Raw genomic sequence first — 19,078 nt, forward strand, 5'->3', positions numbered from 1 at the left:
CCAGCATCTCTCGCTGAACAGATATATTTGGCTTTCAGGCACAGAAGAGTAAGTCACTGGAGCGCGCTAGAACTTGGAGCGTAGAAGTAGATAGTTTCCCTTTCGGCCTGCGTGCCATGTTTATGCATTTATATTATTGAGGATATTAGTTAGTTAGCCTGTGCACCTGAGTTCTCTAGCTCAGGTGTGGCATAGCACCCCGTACTCTTGTATTATGTTTTGGGATTTAATGAGATTTCACCTTTATTTTATAAGTTTTAAAATGTTATGAAATTTTGGGGTGTTACAGTTGGTATCAGAGCCTAAGATTGACCCTAGGATAAGACTCTTAAGACCAGACTTTAGGACATTAAGCTCAAACTCTAGGTACTTAGGAACATAAGGTTTGGGAATCATAGGACGCGCGGTGAGATTGTGAAACCTACACTTAACCCACTCACTTACTCCCTCTCTAACTTAAAGAAACTCCCCCCTTCACTTATTACATCCAGGTAAGAATACAAAATAACATCGACTTATGAACACTAGGATGGCACCGAAAAGGGGACAGACAGGAACACCGAAACTCCCCACTCAGGAATTCTTGACACAGAATCTGCAACGCTTGGCCCAAATTGCCCAGGCACTGAGTACTACCACTCCCCAACCCTTACCAACAAACGAGAACTTGGAAATCCACCACCAAGTCTCGGCACATCAACCACCCACCTTCTCAGGAACGAAGACCCCACAACCCTCGAGGAATGGATTGGGACTTTCGACAAGATATTCAGGACAACCAAATGCCCCGAGGACCACCAAGTAAGAATAACCTCCTTCTACTTCAAGCACGAGGCCGATACCTGGTGGGCCCACGAGGGACCCACATGTGAACATAACCATGGATTCAACTGGGAATCTCTAAAGACACGACTACGAGAACGATTCTATCCCAATCATCTAAGAGCCACCATATACGAAGAATTCCTCCACCTAAGACAAGGTGCAACCTCGATCACAGAATACTACCAACAATTCCACCGACTGGCTCGCCTCATCCCCGAGCTAGTACCCACCGAGAGGATCAGGATCGAAAAGTTCATAACAGGCCTTGACCCCGAATATCAAAAAGACATGGCCACACAAGAGCTAGGAACCCTCGGGGAGGCCTATGCCAAGGCATCCCAACTACAACAAGTGCCAAACCAACCCCGGGGGACACACCTGGGGTACAAAAGGAAATCTGAAGGAAATCACATGAACTCCACCCGCGGGCCTAAAAACCCCAGGGCCGCCTCACCTCACCAGGTCACAGCACCAACCACTCAAGGAAGAATCCTTACTCTAAGCAAAGCCATGATTGGAGATAGCAACATAGTCTCCGGAACCTTCCTGGTACACGCCACCCCCGCCACTATATTATTTGACTCGGGGGCTACCAACTCGTTTATAGCAACTGAGTTTGTCACTCAGCTCAGCCTCAACGCCAACACCAAGGTCCGACTTCAGGTCAAGGTGGCCTCCGGCGAAATCCTAAAATGCGTCCGCATGTACGAAAATGTAATGATTACCATACAAGGGGTGGATTTTCCCAGTGACCTTATCCGATTCAAACTGGATGGAGTACAGGTGATTTTGGGCATGGATTGGCTAGGGAAATACCAAGTACAAATTCTATGCGGAGAACAAAAAGTGGTCCTACGGGGACCAAACGGTAAGAGAGTGTCATACCGCGGGACCCACCAGGAAGCCGGGATCAAATTGGTAAGCATGGTGAAAATGAAGAAATACCTAAACAAGGGAAGCGAGGCCTACCTATGTACGGTCGAGGACCTCAACATCAAAATCCCCGAACCACAAACCATTCCAGTGGTAAACGAATTCGCCGACGTCTTCCCGGACGAAATCCCCGGGGCACCCCCAGCCAGAGAAGTCGAGTTCACCATAGATCTCGTACCGGGCGCTGCCCCGATTTCTAAACCACCCTACCGGTTGGCACCAAAAGAAATGAAGGAACTGAAAACGCAACTACAGGAATTGCTAGACAAGGGCTACATCCGCCCTAGCACCTCCCCATGGGAGCGCCAGTGTTGTTTGTTAAAAAGAAGGATGGAAGCATGCGCCTGTGTATCGACTACAGGGAACTTAACCAAGTCACAATAAAGAATAAGTACCCCCTTCCCCGAATCGACGACTTGTTCGACCAACTTAAAGGGGCAGGGGTATTTTCGAAAATCGATCTGAGATCCGGGTATCACCAAATACAAGTGGCCAAACCGGACATTCAGAAAACAGCTTTCCGGACACGTTACGGCTACTATGAATTCACAGTAATGCCCTTCGGACTCACCAACGCACCTGCCATATTCATGGACCTCATGAACCGAGTATTCCGACCCCACTTGGATGACTTCGTCATTGTATTCATCGACGACATCCTAGTCTACTCCCGAAATAAGGAAGAACATGAAAGACACCTCCACATAACCCTGCAAACTCTAAGGAAGCACCAACTATACGCCAAGTTCTCTAAATGCGAATTCTGGAAAGACAGTGTGGCCTTCCTGGGCCACGTGATAGCCAAGGAAGGAATTAAGGTAGACCCCGCCAAAATCCGTGCCGTTAAGGAATGGACCACACCGAGCTCACTCACAGAAGTCCGAAGCTTCCTAGGCTTGGCAGGCTACTACAGAAGGTTTGTACCCGACTTCACCAGGATAGCCCAACCCCTCAACAAACTCATGAAAAAGGAAACCCCTTCCGATGGGACAACGACTGCATCACGGCCTTTCAAGAATTGAAGGATAAGCTAACCACGGCACCCGTACTCGCCATCCCCTCCGGGGAGGAAGGATTCGAAGTCTTCAGTGACGCATCCAAAAAGGGGCTGGGGTGCGTGCTAATGCAAAAAGGCCGAGTAATAGCCTATGCATCCAGGCAGCTCAAAACCCACGAAGAAAACTACCCCACCCACGACCTCGAACTAGCCGCTATCGTGTTCGCGCTAAAAATTTGGAGGCATTACTTATATGGGGTGCAATGCAAGTTTTACACGGACCATAAGAGCCTAAAATACATCTTCTCCCAGAAGGACATAAACATGAGACAACGAAGGTGGTTAGAACTCATAAAGGACTACGACCTGGACATCCAATACCATGAGAAAAAAGCTAACGTTGTGGCGGATGCCCTAAGCAGGAAGACTAACCACGCCCTCAACACCACCTGGATCCTACCGGACCAGCTGTACAGGGATTTCCAAAGACTGAATTTGGAAATAATAAAGCAAGATCAAATCTACCCCGACGCCCACTTGCTCAACGCACGAGTCATACCTACACTCTTCGAAGAAATCAAAATAGGACAACAGCAGGATCTGGAACTAGATAAGATCCGCCGCGACCTGACCCAGGGGAAGGAATGGCCCTTCAAAATACACGAAGACGACAGTCTCCGTTACCAAGGAAGGTGGTGCGTGCCCTCAACGCGCCCCCACTTAAAACAACAAATCTTGGAGGAATGACACAACTCCCTATACTCAGTTCACCCAGGAGGTGACAAACTATACCAAGACATAAAAAGGTCGTTTTGGTGGCCCAACATGAAAAAGGAGATCACGGATTTCGTGGCCAGGTGCCTGAATTGCCAAAGGGTGAAGGCCGAACGATGCAAACCCAAGGGACTCGTACAACCCCTTGAGATACCACGAGGAAAGTGGGATTCCATATCCATGGACTTCGTCGGAGGATTACCCCCAACGAAGACCGGCAAGGATAAGATTTGGGTCATAGTGGACCGACTAACCAAAACTGCGCGATTCATCGCCATGAAGGAAACGTGGACAATGACGCAACTAGCCCAAGCCTACTTGAGTCGAGTAGTGAAGTACCACGGAGTCCCCCGAAACATCGTATCCGACAGAGACTCCAGGTTCCTCTCACAATTCTGGAAATCCCTGCAACTAGCCTTGGGGACACAACTAAAACTAAGCACCGCCTTCTACCCCACCACGGACGGCCAGACCGAGAGAACCATTCAGACTCTCGAAGACATGCTAAGAGCCTGTGTGTTAGACTTTCAAGGGACATGGGAGGAACACCTAGACCTTATCGAATTCTCATACAACAACAGCTACCACGCAAGCATTCGTATGGCGCCCTACGAAGCTCTATACGGACAAAAGTGTAGAACCCCCTTATGTTGGGAAGACATGGTCGACCCAATAGCACTAGGGCCCCAACACCTACAAGATACCATCACCAAGATCAAGCACATCTGGGAAAGGATGAAGGCTGCCTAGGACCGCCAGAAGTCCTATGCCGACCTAAAGAGGAAACAAGCCGAGTTCAACACAGGGGACAAGGTTTGGTTGAGAATCTCGCCCACACGAGGGGTGATGAGATTCGGAAGAAAAGGGAAGCTCAGCCCACGATTCATCGGCCCCTACGAGATCATAGAAAGAGTTGGGAACCTAGCCTATCGCCTCGCGCTACCCATTGAACTAGAACGAGTACACAACGTATTCCACATATCCCAGCTAAAGAAATACGTGCACGACCCGAGCCACGTGCTTCAACCCGAGGTCGTGGACCTCGACGAGTCACTAGTATACGAAGAAAAACCCGTGAGAATCCTGGACACCAAGACGAGAACCACACGACGTCGAGCCATAGAAATGGTGAAAGTTCTCTGGACCAACCATGGGACCGAGGAAGCAACATGGGAACTCAAGGACACGATGAGGGAATGCTACCCCGAACTATTCGCACCAGGTAACTAGGAAGAAGTCACTCGACAAGGACCAAGCTTCGGGGACGAAGCTTCCTGTTAAGGGGGGGAGAGTGTAACACCCCGTGTTACGATCCCTAAAATCAATTAAATCATTTAATCAATTACCCAAAAGAAAGAATTAAATCACAATAATTAATTAGGAAAGGCCCACCATAGTCCACGGGCCCTTATCCCTAAACCCAATCCTCAGTCCCAAAAGGAATAGATTTAGCAAGCCTATAATATTAGTTCCTAATTAGGACTCCTAAATATATAAATAGGGGACTTAAGAGGCACCAAGAACCCCCCCCCCCACCACAATAACGTCTCACCACCCAAAGAGCTCCAAGAATTCCCTTAGAAGAAATCAAGAAAGTAAGAAAGCTTAAAGAAAGACCCTTCATAGCCAAGGAATTAATTAAGGCTAAGAGGTAACCCATGTCTCAACAAAACCTATTTTCATAGTTATGATTCCCCTCTTAGGATTTCCCCATATTATTGTGTATTGATGATTTGTGATATTATTGTTGATGATTGGTGGGATGATTCCATGGGTGATCTTGATGATGAGAGGTTCTTGATAATTATGGTGTTCTTGATGATTATATGACGTTCTTGATAATTATGGTGTTCTTGATGTTCTTAATGATTATATGGTGTTCTTGGTATTTATATGATATTCCTACCGAATCTTGATGAATTGTGTTCTTATTGATTTAAAATTTAATTAGAACCCTAGGTTATATCGTGGAATTCGTATGGTATTATCCTGGGTATATTGGGTGGGAATTCGCATGATTGGGTGTTGATTATGTTTAGAAAAGCATGATAGGTTATGTGCCGTATGTTTCTTGATTTTGATCCATTAATTATCTACGTGTGCTATCAATTGCGTTTGAAAGTGTCTAAGCATGGTTTCGGGTTCCACAAAGGTTCCCGGGGCGTTTTTGGTGAAAAAGAGTCAGTGGCGGGTAGGTGGGGGCAGGGGACCCGCCACCTACCCGTGGCCAAAAAGGGGAGCTCCGGCAGCGGGCAGCCGGCGGGCGGGCAGCTGCCCGGAATAGTAAATACCGGCGGGTGAACCCCCACCCACCGGCTACCCGCTGGAAATTCCCACACTTCGGGATCCCGGCTTCCCCGTTTGATGTCCCCCGACCCCCGTGGCGTCCCAATGGACTCCGTCTATCGTGCCTATGTCTAGTTTGATTTTCGGGTACCGTTCGTAGGTCATATGAGTCTTATATATTGCATGCTAGTTGAATTGGTATCCCGTTGACCTAGGTGAAAGAAGTATGAACCCCTTAGGAATATTCTTAGTATGTGAAGGATCACGCATAGGTTTTGGTATACGTTTTCTCCCCCTTCCCAATGTGTTAACGTGGGTTGCATGTGCTTGCTATGTGTTATGTGTGCATGTTACCCCGATTTGGTTGAGATCAATCGGGCTATACGGGCAGTCGGGTGGGCTGAGAACCATGCCGGCTGTTAACCAGGCTGGTAGAGACCGGTCAGGTATATAAATATTATATAGGACTAAGGTCCACTATACGGGCAGTTGAATGGGTTGAGAACCATCCCAACTGTTAACCAGGCTGGTAGAGACCAGTCAGGTATATAAATATTATATAGGACAAAGGTCCACTATACGGGCAGTTGAATGGGTTGAGAACCATCCCAACTGTTAACCAGGCTGGTAAAGACCGGTCAGGTATATAAATATTATATAGAGCTGCGGCTCATCGGTCGGTTGCGATCGACCCCTCCGTATTGTGAGACGGGGCAGGGTGCTGCAGGGCCGTGTTAGAGCTATATGCGCTGACCCTCATGTATGGGCATGCGATTGGTCCTGTGGCGCCAACAAAGTGTGCTATGTGATGAGATAAGAAGGATTGATGATATGACTGTCATGGAAACGTGACCATAGGGCTCTTGCTAGTAATGCTGAATTGTGATTATTGGTTGTGCTTATCTATGACTGTTTCCTATGTGAGAATTGTATATGCTTGGTTATGACTGTAGACTGTGTGTACCCCTATTTTTCGAGTCGGTTCCCTGATTTGAAAGCTAGAGTCTCTTTGGATATATCTTCATGCTTCGAAATGACTTTTCGTATATCTATATATATATATAGATTTTGGATCCAGTGAGGTCCCTATTGACAGGTGAGATCGTGAGGCTCAATCTTGTTTGTTTATTTGTATTTTTTAACGCTCCAGATTTAATGATGTATAAGGCCATGTGCGCTGGTTTTTTTAGAATTAGGGGCATTGGTGTCTTTTTGTTGATATATTTATTACGGTATATTAATTAGCATGCAGATTTTTTAGGCGTATGCAGGGCTAATTATAGTCTCAAATCACGTATCAAGATTTTTGCAGAGTTATTGCGGTCTCTTCAACTCCTTTTCCTTGTGTGACTTTGTTATCTTCTCCGTCTCCATTAGTTTCTTCTGCGGTTCCTTTTTTCGCCGGCCGTTCACTCTACGAGAAGCCCCGTCTCTGTTACGCTCAGCCCGTGCCGTCCAAGCAGAAGTCATGGCGGGTTTTACCAACAAGCGGTCCGAGCGTCAGAAGGGTGGGTCTTCCGGTTCCATTCCAGGTATTCCGTCGCCGTTTGGTCAATTAGGTTTGCTTCGTTTATTTGTGTGTTTTGTACTGATTTTACATTTTTACGGTGGGGAGAGCAATGTCAGCAGGGTTATTTAGTGTTCTAGTTCCTGTTTTGGGGGTGGGGGTGGCGGGTTTTAGGGTTTTTTTCGGTGCTTTTTCGCAGGTTATTTCGTCTAGTGCAATGTTGGTTTTTTTTTTTTTTTTTTTTTTTTTTTTTTTTTTTTTTTTTTTGCGTGTTTTCGGGACTGTGGGTTCATTGCATGGCTGTGTTTTGAGGGGGGGGGGGGAGGGGGTCTTGCGTGGTGGTGATTGGTGGGGGGGGGGTGGGTAGGGTCCCGGTGAGGACCTGTTGTGTTTGTGTGTGTGTGTTTTTTTTTTTTTTTTTGCTTTTTGCTGTATTGTTGTTGATTCTTTCCGGTGTGGGGGGGGGGGGGGGGGGGGTATAATGACCAGGGGCACATCCGATGAAGATGAAGGAGGGAATAATTCTGTTTTGGGAATGCTAGGGGCAGCTAATGGCTTTCATACTCACCAGTGAATATTTATTTCCCACACACATAGTATCTCCTTCTCTTCAGCTTCAATTCAATTACCATCTTGCCCTGCTTGTGGCCATTATTTTTGTAATTTTCTGTATAGTTTGTAAGAAGAATGAGATTAGGCAGGAAAGTAGAAAGTATAGACTGATTGGTGCAGAGGTGCAACAGATGGAAATGGGTGCTTGCTATGCTTTTACTTTGGATTCTGATGAAGATGAAGGAGGGAATCATAATGCTTTGGGAATGCAAGGGGTGGCAGCTAATGCCTTTCATACTCATCCAGTGAATAAATTAATGATTAAATGTAATATTTTAGCTACATTGACACTTCTATATTCGTAGGTTTTTTTTTTTCCTGTGTTACCTTTTGAGAAATTGGATTTTCTTAGGATTTTGTTTATCTTGGGTGGGTGCGTGTGTGTTGTGTGGTGGGTGCATTTTACAATAACATTTGATTCAAGGTAATGTTTTGTCGTCTAAATAAGAGCCAATGTGTGGGGAAGTTTTGGACCATTAGATTAGATATGTAATGACCTCTTAGCCTTCTCCAAGAACCAAGGATTGTTTAACTGTTAAGTATTTTGGGAGTACTTGAATGCAGCAATGATCAAAAATAAATTCAGAAGCCAAATACCTTGTAGCTCTGCAATATTCTACTCTAGTTTTGGACTGATGATGTGATTGACCCTCTAGTTTATCCTGTCCCATGGTAACCACTGCACTGCATCCTGTACAATAACATAGATTCAAGTTAATGTTTGTCCTGTAAAAGTAAAACTAAAATAGTTTTACATTTGATTCAAGGTAATGATTTGTTTTATATGGAATCAGAAAAGTCCTTAGTTATTACTTCTTTGCCAACTTTTAGTAGTTTTTCAAATATGACTTTTAATTTTTGTGGGTGCATGTGTGTGTTTTGGTCGGTGCATTGGTGGATTAGGTGTGTGCATATGGTGAGCCTCCGTAGATTTTGGTCTGTGTGAGGCATTTTCATATATTCTTAAACTTTTATATATTCTTAGGTTTTTTTTTTTTTTTTTTTCCTTTTTGAGAAATTGGGGTTTCTTAGGATTTTTGTTTTTCTTGGGTGGGTGCGTGTGTATTGTGTTGTGGGTGCATTGTTCACATTATAGATGTGTTTGTGTCTTATATTTTTGTTACAGATCTTTAAAATATTGCTTTTATTGTGAGAGTAAGATATTTCCTTATATATTTTTTAATATATTATTTATTGAACTTTATTTTTTACATTGATTAATTTTTCATCTTTTTGATGTCCTTTATTAAATGTACTGAATGCACTGATTTTAGTAATGTAGACCAAATGTAATAAACTTTCACTTTGCGAATGTATAATTTCTTTTTTGGTTCATGATTTTTGTTTATAAATAAACGAAGTCTACAGTGACATGTGTATGCAACTTCCATGTTACAGCAAAATGCACAAGCATCTGAACATCAACGCACACACCACCTTATATATATAGCGCTAAAACAGATGAATTCAAACATAGAAAAATTAATTTTGCTATCATTTTCATTGTAAACTATCTAAATTTGGAATATTAAAACAGACACCTAATAATATTTCTTATTAACACTTTCATGAAATAAATATATACATATAGATGTGTTTAAATGCACCATCAACACACGTTGCACATGCTACTGCACATATACGCACACACCACCGTATTCAAAAACTGTGGTCCACAAAACAAAACAAACAAATACTACTCTACCAGTAATTTTCTTTCAAAACAGAGAAACAACAGGCATCCACCCCCACCCCTAACAATAAATGTTGATATAAAATAACGGGCTCAAAATTGTCAAGTTCCCATTCCACATTTCGCACACGCTATAGCAATTACATGCACACACCACCCTATATTAAAATTGAAATTTAATAAATTGAAACAGACAGCTCATACTATTTCTTAGTAACACTTTCATGAAAAAAAAAATACATATAGATCCGTATAAATGCACCATCCACACACTAAACGGATCGTAATTGACAGGTCCCCATTCTACAATTTGCACACGCCAAAGCAATTACATGCACACACCAGCGACTACCATGTTCCCTAATGGTTTAGAAAAATATTTTTCTTATTAGATCAAAAACCTACCTGCGTGCACTTCACATTACAGAACAAATTTTTAACTTACACGCAACGTACCCGGTCTATGGTGTTGCACACGCCTTCACTAACTAATGCACACACCTGTAGTCGAAAATCACACACAAAAAAAAAAAAAAAAAAAAAAAAAGTCCTTGAACACATACCTCTATCCATTCACAAGCTTAAAACTGATTTGGCATGCACCCTCCTCTGCGCACGGTAATGTTGATGCAACACTACAACAATATTATTACAACTTATTACCATTATTATATACCCTAATATAATTCTAAAGATTCCAAATTAATTCTATCCAAAATTAACCACTCTACTACAATTACATTATTGTCCTTCTACTATAAAAATATCCTTACTTGCTATATATTTGTCATTCAATCACAACCATCCTTTTAGAATGAATTGATGGATAGGATGAGGTCTCATGATCTCATTTATAATAGGGATCTCATGGGATCCGGAGCCTATATATATATATATATATATATATATATATATATATATATATATATATATATATATATATATATATATATATATATATATATATATATATATATATATATATATATGTATTATATTTCAACGCGTTGGAGTGGGTTACCAGCATCTCTCGCTGAACAGATATATTTGGCTTTCAGGCACAGAAGAGTAAGTCACTGGAGCGCGCTAGAACTTGGAGCGTAGAAGTAGATAGTTTTCCTTTCAGCCTGTGTGCCATGTTTATGCGTTTACATTATTGAAGATATTAGTTAGTTAGTCTGTGCACCTGAGTTCTCTAGCTCAGGTGTGGCATAGCACCCCGTACTCTTGTATTATGTTTTGGGATTTAACGAGATTTCACCTTTATTTTATAAGTTTTAAAATGTTATGAAATTTCGGGGTGTTACAATTGTCACTACGTAGAATACAAATGGGTTTACCAAATTAAGTTTGTATTTCAACACAAAAATTTTGGAAAATCTGGAATAACTTAGAACGATCTTTTATAAGGAACACCCAAGTACACCTAGAATAATCATTCGTAAAATTAACAAAGTAACGAAACCCAAAAGCAGAATTGACACGACATGGACCCCAAACATTAGTATGAACTAAATAAAAAAGAGACACAGCCCGATTGTTGTCTCTCCATGGAAAGGACTTACGTGATTACTTTCCAAGGTGACACGACTCACAATCTAATCACTCTATAGACAGACCTGGAACTTCCGTTGAAGTTTGGAGAGACTAGGGTGACCCAAACGACTATGGAGAAGCATGTGAGAATCTGTGGAAGCACAGGCAACAAGATCACCAAGGTAATAGAGGCATTGTGACTCAATCCGAGTGCCAATCACCTTCCCCGTACGGCCGCCTAGTGCCTAACTCGGCCGACTTGGCCGCCTAGTGTCTAACTTAGCCGATTTAACTCGTCCATTTCGATCGAGTTAACCCGATCAGCTCGGCCTTGTCAATTTTTTTCATTATATATATATATATATATATATATATATATATATATATATATATATATATATATATATATATATATATATATATGTGTGTGTGTGTGTGTGTGTGTGTGTGTGTGTGTGTGTGTGTGTGTGTGTGAGAACCTGGTTGGCCCGATCTTCTCTTCACACTCCAATTACAAAAAATATTGTAGGATGGTTTATTCGGTTGGTGAATTTGAATTGAAGGTTTGATTTAGGTTGGGAAAAGGGCTAATTTTTTTTTTTATTTATATAAGTCCTCGACCATACCGGGTTATAAGGTGATACATAGGATAAGAATGACGCCACAAGTGGGGTTTTACACTTGATAAGTTAGGTTTGCCATGACCAACTCACAGCCGAACTCATTCCGAGTTCCAGAAAACACTCAATTTTCTAATTCAAAAATTCTCAACTCTATTTTTATTCATATAAGACAACTGTATTTATAGTTGTAGAATCCTAATTTCGTTGGACACTTCCCAAAATAACTAGAAATTCTAACAAACTACAAACAAACTAATCATGATAAACATGAATAACAAATAATAAAGAAACCTAAGATAAAAAAAGTCTTAAATTTAATTTAATACTAACTAACAATAAACAATATATTTAAATTCCAAATTAACTAACTAAATAATTAATATAATAATTTCCTAAAAACTAATTAATTTAAAATTATAATACCACCATAATTTATTAACAACTCAATCATGGATGACTCATGTATTCACAACATTATTCCCTCCCTCATTAGAGAGATTCGACCTCGAATCTATGATCCAAGTGCTGTTGAAGTTCGCTACAAATCGAATATTTTCTATTGAGCGTTCTTGAAAATATGGGTTGTCGTCGATGGGGTTGTTTTTCCTGCAATCTTCTCGTGCATGCAATGTAAACAAATCTTTCAATATTGTCACTTTTTTGTACTTTTTTTTGTTTTTTGTTTTTTGTTTTTTTTTTTTTGCACAACTCACTTCAATTCAACAGGAATACATAAGAAATTTGATGCAAAGTATCCAGAAATTTAAATCACATCAGAAACAACAATTAACGAAAAAAAAAAAAACCAGAAACTAACCCAACTTGTTGAATTTTCTGGAAATATTGGTATTGAATTTCGAGACCAAAATTTCCAGATATCAAGTTTAACAGGATTACGACAGGCACAAAAAATTTCAGAGCAAAACAATGAAAGAAACTATTTTTTTCTAATTTTTCAAAGTCGATCACGCAAAACTGCGAATTTCAGAAGAACTTGACGAAACTTTGATAATTTTTCTGGGAACAGGTGGTAACGAATTTTCACTCAATTTTTTCCAGATTTCAAGTTCAACAAGATTATGAAATGCAGAAAAAAATTCAGACAAAAAAAAAAAACACAAGAAACTATTTGTTTCGTATTTTCAAAGTTGACTGTGCAAAACTGCGAATTTTTGACAGACTGTATTTTTTCTACTCAAAATAATGTTTCAAGATGGATTATAACTTCTTGGAGCGTGAGAAAAACCTAGGCTCTGATACAAAATGATGCGAACCTGGTTGGCCCGATCTTCTCTTCACACTCCAATTACAAAAAATATTGTTGGATGATTTATTCGGTTTGGTGAATTTGAATTGAAGGTTTGGTTTAGGTTGGGAAAAAGGATAATTTTTGGATTTTTATAAGTCCTCAACCACACCGGGTTATGAGGTGATACGTAGGATAAGAATGAAGCCACAAGTGGGGTTTTACACTTGATAAGCCAGGTTTGCCATAACCAACTCACAGCCGAACTCATTCCGAGTTCCAGAAAACACTCAGTTTTCTAATTCAAAAATTCTCAACTCTGTTTTTATTCATATAAGACAACTGTATTTATAGTTGTAGTATCCTAGATTCGTTGGACACTTTCCAAGATAACTAGAAATTCTAACAAACTAGAAACAAACTAATCATGATAAACATGAATAACAAATAATAAAGAAATCTAAGATAAAAAAGTCCTAAATCTAATTTAATACTAACTAACAATAAAGGGTATATTTAAATTCCAAATTAACTAACTAAATAATTAATATAATAATTTCTTAAAAACTAATTAATTTAAAATTATAATACCACCATAATTTATTAACAATTCAATCATGGATGGCTCATGTATTCGCAACAGTGTGTGTGTGTGTGTACATATATACATGCATATATATATATATATATATATATATATATATATATATATATATATATATATATATAATATGACATATATACACCCGTAGACTAGTTTTATACTTTGAATCTTTGGATGATTGAAGTATTTGAGTATTTTTAATTTTTAATATTGTTTTGATGTTATGACTTATGAATTATCATTATTTCATTTATTTGGATGTGTTATTTGATTGAATGTTGAAAACAGCCTCATTAAAATTGTCAAACTGCAAGTCTGCCACTTTTTTTGCGCCCGCCTAGCGCTGCCTAAATTCTGCCTAGGCACCGCTTAGGCCGCCTAGGCGCTAGGCGTTGTCCGGGCGCCCGACTAGCGCCTAGCGCCTACTGCAACCATGACTATTAGGTAGGATTTCCGTTGTCTATGAGTGTGATCTTTGATTTAACCCATACTACTTTTGACTTGATTTTTTAACATATGCAGAAAAATAACAAAATAAAATTGAGTAAAAGAAATTAAAAAGAAAATGTAAACAATTAAAGGGCGTGACATTAGTTGGAAACCTGATCAAATGACTTAGCTTCTTTAAATTTGAAATTGGTGATATTTGTTTATCAAGAGGGCTTGCCAATTCACTTACAACATTGTTATGTGCTTTTTTCAACAATCAATCTTTCAATAACTAAAGAATTAGCCTTCGCCCTATCAACAACATAAAACCATTTATCATGTGGAACAAATAGAACATTTGAATGACAAAAGATGAATTTAAGTTACTATTCTTTAAGAGTCTTGTCACGTTTACCAAATGGATTCACTTTATACCAGAGCCATTTATTGTAGATAAGGAAATTCCTATTTAACATGTTAAACATACTTGATAAGGAAAATGTTCATGCTGCAAAAAATATGAATTACAATTAATTGATAAGGAAAATGTTCATGCTGCAAAAATTTAGCATTTCTAACAAGTACATTTAATACTTGATAATGTTATTGATACTCACTCTTTAATAATTAACTTATCGAAATGAATATTAAGTTTGCATACATACCTTGATATGGGGAGACAGTAATCCTCTTCTAAGAACAACGGAATGATCTCCCGATTGGAGTTCTTTGTCAATACTCTATATTGGTATATAATAAATAAATACATTGATATCGAATTACGAGAGAAAACCCCTTTGAATTGTCATGATAACTACCAAATTAAAATAGGGCACTCCTCCAAAAGGTTAAATGCATGTACTCTATGTTAAGGATATGTGTGTTTGATGTTGTTTATCAATATGTTGTTCTCCTTTAGAATAGCTATGTTAGATTAACTGTTGTAACTTCTTAGCTATTAGCTCTCTCTTCTATACTATTTATACCTAGTAGCTTCATATCAATAACATAGAAGTTCATTCCTTTACATGGTATCAAGAGCCTTACTCTCCTAAGAGATTATTTTTTTTACGCCATCTTGTGAGTTCATGGCTTCTCAATCGGTTGTGATCACTACTGATGTTATCCAGCTCAATGCTCCCTCCAATTTTCCAATCAAGCTCACCCCTGTCAATTTCCCTGTTTGGCAGTGCCAAATCCAATCCACATTAATCGGATTCAATCTCTTTGGCTACATCGATGGCTCGGTTAAAAAGCCAGCCATGTTTAGCAACACCGCCCAAACCACCCAAAACCCTGCACACTTAACTTGGTACCGGAAGGATCAGATCATTACTAATGCCTTACTAGGGAGTTGTTCGGACACAATCCAACCCCTTGTTTCTTCTGCTTCAACAGCGTGTGATGCTTGGCAACGGCTTGTTGCCAACTTTGCTAGTGCCTCTCGAGGACGGATTATTTCCCTCAAGACCAAGCTCACCAGAAACCCGAAAGGTGATCGGTCGGTTACTGCCTTCCTAAATGACATGCAGTCCATATCCGACGATCTTGCATTGGCTCAGTGTCCCGTTTCGGATGACGACATGGTTGTGTATGTCCTAACACAACTAGGAGACGAATACAGTCTTATTGTTTCTGCTATTCGTGTTCGCGACAAGCCCATCTCTTTGGGCGAATTGGCCAACGTTCTCACGGATTATGAACGTCACTTGAGAGAAACGGATGATGTTCGGCAGTCCCTATTGGCCACAGCGAATGCCACCCAACATAGTTTCATGGCTTCCCGGAACACTCATTGGTCTACAACCAACCGGAGGTTCCGCAACAACAACAACAATTTGAATGGACGTAACATGCATACTTGGTCGCAAAATGGCACCAACCACTCCAGTGTTGTGTGCCAGTTCTGTTCTTTTGCAGGCCATGAGACTCGTGTCTGTCGCAAATTGGCACGTTTCCTAAAGGACAATAATGTGTTTCCTGTGCAGGCAACGTCGTCCAGTCAGTCACCAACAGCTAACTCCGCGGTTATGTCGACCTCGCCGTGGATGTTTGACAGTGGGGCTTCGCACCATGCCACTCCAGATATGACTCCTCTACAAACCTTCTCGGAGTACAAAGGTCCCGATGAGGTACGCCTGGGTGACGGTGGCCAGTCTGTTGTTCTCACTTCCTCTTCCGCGCTCACTCTCCAAAATGTTCTCCGTGTCCCACAATTGCACAATAATTTAGTGTCTGTGTCTCAGTTGTGCAAAACTAATCACGTGTCGGTTGAATTTTTTCACTCATATTTTGTCGTGAAGGATCTTCAAACAGGAATACCACTTCTGCAGGGAACAAACGTTAATGGTGTCTACTACGGACCCCTCTCGAGTCAGCCCACTGTTAATTCCATGCATCTGTCACGTATGTTGCAGTGGTACCATTGTCTTGGGCATCCGTCCAGTAAGGTGTTACATCTTGTGTTACAACATTGCAATGTTCCCGTTTCTATGTCATCGTTAAATAAATTTTATTGCCAGTCCTGCAATGTATACTAGAGTCACAAGTTACCCTTTTCTAAGAGCACTCTAGTTAGCAGCAGGCCTCTACAACTAATCTACACTGATGTATGGGGGTACTTCTGACAAGTCGATTGATGGATTTAGTTATTACGTTATTTTCATTGATCATTTTTCACGATACATTTGGCTATATCCTCTAAAACGCAAATCTGATGTGTTTGTCATATTTCCCCAGTTTAAAATGCTGGTAGAAAAATTCCTTGGTTTGTCAATTGTCTCAATCTATTCTGATAATGGGGGAGAGTTTGTTAAGTTAATACCAATGTTCAATAGTCATGGTATTTCACATTTTACAACTCCCCCCCCCCCTACTCCTGAGCACAATGGCATGGCTGAACGGTGACACAGGCATATCGTCGAAACAGGCATGTCCCTACTTCATACTGCCTCTATGCTAACTACATATTGGTCTCATGCCTTTCAAACATCAGCTTATCTAATCAATCGACTTCCCACACCGGTCTTAGGTAATAAATCTCCTTACCATATTTTATTTAAACAGTCACCAAATTATGCTAAATTGCAACCGTTTGGCTGTCTGTGTTTCCCCTGGTTACGCCCCTATCATACAAAGAAACTCAAACCAAGGTCATCACCTTGTGTATTCTTGGGATATTCGAACACCTAGTTGGCTTATAAATGTCTTGATTTTGTCTCAAATCGGGTCTACTTATCTAGGCATGTGCGTTTTGTTCCTCACGTGTTTCCTCCCAGGGAGTTGCAGGTTGAGTCAAATAGCCCTACTAGGGATCACTCTTCTACTCACTCACAAATTCTGTTCAAACAGTCAACACCTTCCATTGCGCCGAAGCCTTCAGGTTTGTCATTCTCTTCGCCAATTGCTTCTATTTCATCGCCAGCCGTATCGGTCTCTCCAGAAAATCTTCACCCACAAGGCTCCTCGGTGTCTGGGCAATCCGACAACCAAAGTCCGGCGGCCAACGCCGACTCCGTGTCTATAGCGTCTCAGTCCTCGTCCTCCCCTCCGAGTAGTTCGTCGCCGGATGTTCCTCTGAACCTGCGTCTACCATCACCGACCTCTGAACCTGCGTCTTCTCAGCCACTCACAGCCTCCGAACCTGCGTTTTCCGAACCTGTGTCGTCCTCCGATTGTCAACCTGGGTTGCGGCGCTCTACCAGGCCTCGCCGACCTAATCCCAGGTATTGTGATTACGTTATCAATCTCATCAAAGCCCACCCCTAGCCTCCAACTATAGAGCCGTTTACCATCGCCCAAGCCCGCAAGGATGCTAGGTGGAGGAAAGTTATGGACGAAGAATTCGAAGCTTTGCACCGTAACAACACGTGGAAACTGGTATCGCGTGGAGCAGGGGTTCCGATCGGTTGCAAATGGGTCTACCGTGTCAAGCGCAAATCGGATGGCTCCGTTGATCGGTACAAGGCACGTCTTATGGCCAAAGGGTTTCTGCACACAGCGGGTCGAGACTATTTCGAAACTTACAGTCCGGTTATGAAACCAGTCACTATCCGGTTGGTCCTGACTATTGCGTTTAGTCACCGCTGGTGTGTGCTCCAGTTAGACATTAACAACGCCTTTCTGCATGACACGCTTCATGAGGAAGTTTACATGGAGCAGCCATCGGGATATGTTGATCCGCTTTACCCTTCTCATGTTTGCAGGTTAACCAAGGCTTTGTATGGCCTTAAACAAGCCCCGCGGGCCTGGTACCAGGAGCTCTCGCTATTTTTGCAGCGCTGCGGGTTCACCAAGTCTCGAGCTGATGCTTCATTGTTCATTTATTCGTCTCATGATGTAATTGTTTATTTCTTAGTCTATGTAAATGACATTTTGCTGACAGGCAATAATGTTCCATGGCTAGATCAGTTTGTGAAGACTCTGTCAGCCCGGTTTGCTCTAAAGGATCTCAGTACACTTCATCATTTCTTAGGTGTCGAGGTCACCTCTACGGCTGGTGGTATGTTCCTTTCACAAAGCCAGTACATAACTGATATACTCACACAGTTCAAAATTGATGGTGCAAAGGATGTTTCAACACCACTTGTTGTTTCAGACAAACACGTGCCACTCCAGTCCCCTGGTTCTGCGACGGATGCTACTCAGTTTCTTCGTTTGCTGGGCCTTATGCAGTACTTTGTGATCACCCGCCCGGATGTGGCCTTTGCGGTCAATCGACTCTCGCAGTTCATGCATGCGCCTTCGGAGTTGCACTGGCAAGCTGCGAAACGCCTGCTTCGTTATCCTAAAGGGACTGTTTGCCTCGGTTTGTTTCTTCGTGTTGGTCAGCCATTATCGCTACGTGTCTATACCGACTCTGACTGGGGTGGGATCAGCACTGCTGGGCGCTCTACTACGGCCTACTTGGTATATTTGGGCACCAACCTTATCTCTTAAAAGTCCACACGGCAGAAGTCTGTTTCACGATCCTCGACAAAGGCTGAGTACCGAGCCTTGCCCAATGCAGCAGCG

The 19,078-nt window shown here is 41.5% G+C and overlaps 1 protein-coding gene and 1 long non-coding RNA gene across 3 annotated transcripts; one reads left to right on the plus strand and one right to left on the minus strand.

The window, feature by feature from the left end:
- Nucleotides 1-14,074: 14,074 nt before the first annotated feature.
- Nucleotides 14,075-14,493, minus strand: LOC109155323. Of its 2 annotated transcripts, none has more exons than XR_002049894.1 (3): nt 14,481-14,493; nt 14,239-14,377; nt 14,075-14,136 (listed from the first exon to the last, which is right to left on the minus strand). It is a non-coding gene; the product is annotated as an uncharacterized LOC109155323 (long non-coding RNA). The 2 variants fall into 2 exon arrangements; XR_002049893.1 differs by having other exon boundaries at nt 14,453-14,483.
- A 3,403-nt stretch (nt 14,494-17,896) lies between these two features.
- On the plus strand, nt 17,897-19,003 carry LOC109155328 (uncharacterized mitochondrial protein AtMg00810-like). The gene has a single exon (XM_019303015.1). It carries the CDS (start codon nt 17,897-17,899, stop codon nt 19,001-19,003), a length of 1,107 nt encoding a protein of 368 aa, XP_019158560.1.
- The last annotated feature ends 75 nt before the right edge of the window (nt 19,004-19,078 follow it).

The sequence above is a fragment of the Ipomoea nil genome, unplaced genomic scaffold, assembly GCF_001879475.1.
Source record: "Ipomoea nil cultivar Tokyo-kokei standard unplaced genomic scaffold, Asagao_1.1 scaffold2701, whole genome shotgun sequence".
Taxonomy (NCBI): Eukaryota; Viridiplantae; Streptophyta; class Magnoliopsida; order Solanales; family Convolvulaceae; genus Ipomoea; species Ipomoea nil.

Excerpts from the sequence above, each read along its gene's own strand:
- LOC109155328 (XM_019303015.1), top strand. The coding sequence starts at position 17,897 with ATGGACGAAGAATTCGAAGCTTTGCACCGTAACAACACGTGGAAACTG.